The sequence below is a fragment of the Thrips palmi genome, unplaced genomic scaffold, assembly GCF_012932325.1.
Source record: "Thrips palmi isolate BJ-2018 unplaced genomic scaffold, TpBJ-2018v1 HiC_scaffold_15, whole genome shotgun sequence".
Taxonomy (NCBI): Eukaryota; Metazoa; Arthropoda; class Insecta; order Thysanoptera; family Thripidae; genus Thrips; species Thrips palmi.
In genome coordinates, this window is record NW_023144624.1 from 11,909,635 (window position 1) to 11,916,652 (window position 7,018).

Below are 7,018 nucleotides of genomic sequence, written 5' to 3' on the forward strand. Positions count from 1 at the left end.
GTCTCGAACCTGTGCGACATTCTGTGGGAGGTGCGAGAGAGACAGAGTGTCGAAAAAGCTGTGCATAATCATGCCGACGTGCGTGCGGAGACGCAGCGCGCGTAGTAATACGGTTCTCTTTACGCTGTACACGCTGCATTACCCGGCCCCGGCCGCCCCAGCCGCCTGCCACCACTGGCATAGGCAACCATACCAACAGCGGTCCCAATTTGTTGCCTACCCTTGGCCCGTCAGGCGCCTCCACAGCGCGGACTGGTTAGTCGGTGCGGTCGGAGCAGGTGGGGCAGGTGGGCAGAGGAGAGGAGGCAGCAATATTTTTCTCTCCCTCTCCCCCTCCCCTGCCAAATGTAAATATCAACAGCACAGCAAAATCTGGGTTTCAACGTCGTATACTGAAAGTCGTGTTGGTACGTGTTTACATCTTCATGGCACGCATTCGCTTCGAGCATTCCTAGTTACTTTTGCCTTGACATGGCATTAGTCTTGCAGCTGTTGCTGGTTTCGAACTTTATCTTAACCTCAAATACCATTTGAAGCACTTTGAATAACCACGTTCGTTCGAGCTTTTCTACTGCACACGCTTTACTTTCCGCATTATTGGCTTTCCGTTTGTCCAAGTGACACACAAGATTGCTGCGTAGGGATGTCACTGATTTGATAAATATTTGATGAGGCTAATGTTCTATGATGTAATTGGTTTTGCAGGTAACTTCATGCTTGGCTGATTTGGAGACCACCTTCTTACCACCTCCAGCCTGACTCTGGACAGCAACCTTGAGGGCCCTACATCTAAGCCATTCGGATGAGGCAATAACACCGCTACGATCACATCACATTTTTGTTGCCACTCATGGTGAGTCTGCGCTATGCGTGAAGTCCTTTTTCTTTTAAATTGTTTTTTTTTCCCGTCCACTCATTTTATTTCTTTCATTTCATCCCTTTTGTGTTCCAAACATGTTTACACCAATTTTAAAAACTGTCTACCCATTTCCCTTTACAGAAGCCGCTTGCTTGGACCTGAAAACCATGTTTAGAAATGCGAAAGATCGACTCCAAGGATGGAGTGGGCAGCGATGTTGAATGTTATAATATTCCCTTAGTCTTTGTAAAATAATCAAGAACCTATAAAGCCCCAATCCGACTGACTCACTGACTCACTCACTGACTCACTCACTCAAAGAAATGTTTGGGGTGAAGGAGTGGTCGTAGAGACTTGCGGTTTTTTCCATTCGATTCCAAATTTTATGGGAGAATTGGGAAAAATCCCAAAAGTTGAAAATTCCTCACCGTTTCCGAGAAAACCTACTTTATCTACAAAAAAGGGGAACAAATTTCTCACCGTTTCCGAGCAAACCTACTCCATCTTCAAAAAAGGGGACCGACCGACTAAAAATTTTTATTCGCCCCATCGGTAGGTCTGGTCGAGACATTTCCGAAACTGTGCCGCAATCGAGTCCTCGTCACCGGCAACATCCTCAAAAACGATAAAATAGGCCTAAATTTAACAAAATCCACTCAATCTTCAAAAAAGGGGACCGACCGACTAAAAATTTTTATTCGCTCCATCGGTAGGTCTGGTCGAGACATTTCCGAAACTGTGCCGCAATCGGGTCTCCGTCACTGGCAACATCCTCAAAAAACAATTCAATGGGCCTAAATTCAACAAAACCCACTCAATCTTCAAAAAAGGGGACCGACCGACTAAAAAATTTTATTTGCCCCATCGGTAGGTCTGGTCGAGACATTTCCGAAACTGTGCCGCAATCGGGTCTCCGTCACTGGCAACATCCTCAAAAAACGATTAAATAGGCCTAAATTCAACAAAATCCACTCAATCTTCAAAAAAAGGGACCGACCGATTAAAAAATTTTATTCGCCCCATCGGTAGGTCTGGTCGTGACATTTCCGAAACTGTGCCGCAATCGGGTTCCCGTCACCGGCAACATCCTCAAAACGATGAAATAGGCCTATATTGAACAAAATACAACCGTTTCCGAGCAGTTAAAGCCATGTAATATATTGCGTCTTAAACCTGGCCGGAGAAATCTGTAGAAATCAGAAATGAAAGACGCAAAAGAGGCCCATTAGTTTGGCCTTCGGTCACATTGACCATAATGAACACAGATCTTATTCTTTTCAAAGCTGTCTTCAATATTTTCCGGACCTTGAATGCCGTTGACTGCCACAGTAGCCAATACAATACAAGCTATCTATTTGGGCAGTAATAGTACCTTAAAAATTAATGGTCAAAAGCAGTTAAATAGACCTTCCCAAAAAGCAGTACAGTTACTCCATTAGAAAATTTTCCTTTGGTCACCACGGACTTACTAATAATACTTCGGTACGCGCCCCACACATGCGGGGGTCTGGGGGCGGAGCTCCCAGCGAGCAGCGCGAGTCAAATGATAAATGTGTTATCAGCTGGAGAGTAATATGCTATTCATCTTACTGTATTTTTCATCAGCTAGAGATTTATATGCTATTCATCTTACTGTACTTTTTAAGCAGTGTGACCACATTGTATTATTTGCTTCAATTGACATCGTGCTGCACAGCCGAGTTTAATTAATTCCCAGATTTGAGTGAGCGCTCTATTTGTAGGATACCTGCAATGCCACTGAATGAATTACAATTTATCTTATGTTCAACTTTATTTCTCGCATTCTCTTTCAAGCCAAAAGAACTCAGAGGGCCAACCTCAGGTCGTGTATTATTAAATGATGGATTTCAGGACACCGAATTTAAGAACAAAAACAGCAGTTGATTCATGGAGTATATATTTTTGATTTCACAGCAATGGTTAATTAAGTTTGCCTACCATCACTCTAATTTTATCTCTTTAAGGGGAGGTTCTGGTGAAAATGCTATTTTCTCCTAAATAGGTCCCACTGTGAAAATTTGTTAAAATTTTGATGTCTTATCAAGTATTTATTAAAAATTTTTATTGGGTAGGCACATTCTATGCCCTGAATCCAGTCGCAGAGCCTTTTTCTCCCATTTAGGCTATAACTTTAAAAATCTTCTTGCGCATACTATTTTGTCGTAAAAGGTTGGCTTAGACATTTTTCACTTCTTCGATTCATTTTTTAAAAATGCCGGCATGCCCATCTCAAAATGTCGATTGCATTTTTATTCGCAAGCTTTCTAACCAAGCATTTCACTAAAATTGGTCAAAAATGTACAAAATAGTCAAATTTTAGGGACTTTTCAGCTTAAAAAGCCAATAATTAATAATATAATGGAAGTTTTGAGCTATGCATGCCGGAATCTTTTGAAAATGAGTCGAAGAAGTGAAAAATGTCAAGGTCAACCTTTTACGACAAAATAGTATGCGCAAGGAGATTTTTTAAGATACAGCCAAAATAGGCTCAAAAAGACTCTTCGACTGGGTTTACAGCCTGGCATGTGCCTTCAAAAGTCAAATTTTAGTCTCCCCAATGAAAAATTTTATATTCCGAACAAATTATGACTGTGGGATCCATTTGGAAAATGGCAAGATTTTCACCAGAACCTCCCCTTAATAAGTATGATCAGAAAAATTCTAAGCTCCCTCTTCAACTTCAGAGTCACTGCCATCTTCGGACTCTTCCTCTTCCTCTCTCTTCATCTTATTGTACTCTCTCTGTAGGTAGTCATACATAAAATAGGTGAATATATATACATGAATGAAAACATGCCAAAAATGTTAGTTAACTAACTGGTATTGCATACCTTTGCCACTTGTTCTTTTCTGGTTTTCTCATTTGTTCTATCCCTCTTTACATTCCGTAGGTGATCACTTAAATATGTTGTCATAACAGATTCTACAATCCTGTGTTCTTCAGGGAGCTTGAAGTTAAGGTAACCTTGATAATTGGAGTGAAATTGTTAGCTTTGTCTTGAAAATTATAAGTATCAATGAAATGGTAACTTTACTTACATCTTATTGCCAAAGGAATGTCTTTTGGTATCTGTGAATACTGGATATGTTTTAGAATATCAATAGGGATAAGCTTATCCAAAAGATAGGTGGCTAATCCTCGGGGGTACAGTTTGCTTCTATCAGTACGTGTTTTCTTTCCCTTTTCTTCGGGGGTTTTTAATGCTACTCCTGGAATGCTGCAGATGTCTTTCTTTGGTAGATACACTGGTATAGTTTGAACTAATGGGAACTGAAACAAAAGAGGAAGTAAGTATCTCATGATATTATAACTTTTAAATACCTCAAACTCAAATGTTTTTTGTACCATCAATTCGCCTTGCTGTAGGCACTTCAAATCAGTTAATACCAGGGGAGTTGGTTTAGGTGCTGGTTGTTTGAATGGTTTCTTTCTTTCAGACTCCTAGGCAATCAATTAAATTAATAAAAAAGAATAATTATTCAAATACTACTTAACACATCATAACAGAGCTTACCGCACATCCATTGTGTACTAATAATGCTTGATACAAATTATCCAAGAAAGTCAAATTTTCTGGAGTTGCTGAAAATAAATTGTATATGAATCTCACTATCTGAATCAGACTTTGCAATAGAGTTTCAAGTAATAAATGAAATACCTTGTTGCATAACTTTCAGAAATGGGCAATGCTCATCACTTAAACATTGCATATGTTCGACACTCGATAAAACCTTAAAACAAGTCTGTTTTGAAGTTCCAGGAATGGAGGAGGGATTCGGTCTAGGTACTGAGGTCGCTGAAGTGAATAAGGGGTTAAAATGACTATCCTTTGTAATTCCAAAAGTGGATGATGGTCCAGGCATTGAGGTTGCCGGAGGAAATGAGAAGGTGAAAGGAGCTTTCTTTGGAATTTCAAAAGTGGATGAAGATCCAGGCATTGAGGTTGCCGGAGAGAAGCTGAGAGGAGCTTGAAAGGAGGAAGTTTGAGGAATGGATGAAGGATTTGGTCCAGCAGGCACTGAGGAAGCTGGAGTGTCATTTGAAAGTGACACTTTAGGGCTGCCCATTGTTGAAAAAGGCAGATTTGGAGATCCAGGTGCATTTTGCTTAGGGCTACTAAAATTTGAGACTGGCTGACCACTCACAGTTGCTTGGGTTGTCTGGTAACACAAAAAACATTAATTCAAAATTACATTTTTTAAATAAGCATCTAAGGTTTTCCTGGAACATATATAGAAGTCACTTACATTAGGAGAAGATAAGTCACCACCCGGAGAGATTCGCATTAAAACTGGAGAGGAAACCTTCGGTGTGAGGGGCAGGGCCTGTTATTAGGAGAACATTTTGGGAAAGCAATTAATTAAAGTAATCGGTGACTTTATATCAACAAGACATTGACATTGAGTGCATGATTCTTACAGTTGAAAGATTGAGTAAACTATTGTCAATGTCGGTCAGCACCTTCCGCTTCGAAGCTGTTTCTGCTGCTTTTACAGATCTCTTACGTAATGCAAGAGCATTTTCTTTGTTCTCATCAATATCTTCCAATACCTTTCCAGTTATGTCAACTACCAAATTTTGCAAATAATCAGTGTCATCTAAGCAAGAAAAAAAAACAAATCAGTTAGAAACTGCCAGTTAAGTAGAGGCAAGTAAAGACACAAAGGCTGGAGGTGGAGGGGAAGGGAGGGGAGGGGAGGAGGAGGGTGGGTGGGTGGAAGAACTAGTCTCTTACGAACCGATGCAGAATACTCACATCCCAATTCAACAATTTTCGCATCGTGTAGAGGCCCCTTTTGCAGCATATCCAGCTCAATAGGAAGAGGCGAGTGGCACAAAGCTCCTTTAATGAAGCCCTTTTCTACATTCTTCAGAACCACACTAAATCTTGTTACAACTCCAGTAGTTTTGTCAGACAAGTACAATACTAAGACAAAGTCAGGCAGTTCCTCTTCACGCTTGGGCTTCTTCTTCGGAGGGTTAACAGCAGATCTGCTCCTTCTTGATCCTGCCATCTTACAATGATTTTCCAGAACAGCTACCGTTTAAGTTGGAATCAGATGAAATTTTTGTAATAACCGATATCCGCGGGCTACAATCGCGATTTGCTTTTGTCAACTTTTGTGCCAACATCTGAACACTAAAAATGACATGCTCGTCCACATCTTAGCGGGCGAACTTCTCTGAAGCGTACTTTAATTTATTCAATAATGAATCAAAATTATTTTTTTAAACCGTCATTTGATTGTTTTTTTTTTCTTTTTTATAAAACTACATTGTCCCTCACACGTTGGATGAAGTTGGCGGCACAAAGCTAAAACAAGAAACAAGACGACAACAAACAAAACAATTTGAATCCCGCACCTGCCGAACAATTCTAGCACAGTATATAATCTTAGAAGAATTGAAGTAGTTATTCGTGCCAGTTGTGGCTGATCACTTAGAAATAATGAGCGATCCTCATCCTAAACGAGCGAGGTTTGTTCCCATGCAGCAAGTTTTTTTCAGTCGACTTTGTTTCTCAAAGTCTTCAACTTGTTTTGGACCTAACCTTTCTAAATTCTTCTTTTCTTTTTGTTTTAGAATCGAGGGATCTCAGAACTTGAGTGGAGAATGTTCTCAAAACAATGCAGGAGATGCAGGTTAGTGAGATGGTTAAATTTATTTCTCTAAATTTACTTCTGGAAGGCAATTATATTTCTTAAATTTCCTTACAGTGTTGACATCAGGTCTAGAGCCAGCGCCAGTTCCAGTTTCACTGCCAGTGCCCCTACTTCATGCAGTGCCAGTGCCCATCCCTATCTCGACCCCACTACAAGATGAGCTTCAAGAGCCTGTTCCCTCTTTCACCAATGAACCTGCATTACCTCAGTCTGCGCCTCCGGAAGTCTTGAAACCAGAGCCCTCGTCTCTCCAGCTTTCAACTTGTCCGCTTCCTGAACAAGAAATAACACCTGCAGAAGATTTATTTGTGCCACCTTTACTTCTTGAAGCACCTTCTGTTGAACATCAACCAAATCCTGCTGTGATTCATCATGCATCAGCTGATGCACCACAGATGGAGATTGAGCCAGAACCTGACCCTACAGTGTTTGATTTGAAACATCTATTAGATCAAATACTCCTCAGTGATGACA

General features: G+C 40.6%; 1 protein-coding gene across 1 annotated transcript; it reads right to left on the minus strand.

Annotated features, from left to right (window-relative positions):
- Positions 1-3,541: 3,541 nt before the first annotated feature.
- LOC117641229 lies at positions 3,542-6,040 on the minus strand. The gene is made up of 9 exons (XM_034378384.1): positions 5,638-6,040; positions 5,301-5,479; positions 5,129-5,206; positions 4,540-5,041; positions 4,396-4,463; positions 4,227-4,322; positions 3,920-4,151; positions 3,712-3,845; positions 3,542-3,622 (listed from the first exon to the last, which is right to left on the minus strand). Exons 1-9 carry the CDS (start codon positions 5,894-5,896, stop codon positions 3,542-3,544), a joined length of 1,629 nt encoding a protein of 542 aa, XP_034234275.1. The 5' UTR covers positions 5,897-6,040.
- Between the last annotated feature and the right edge of the window lie 978 nt (positions 6,041-7,018).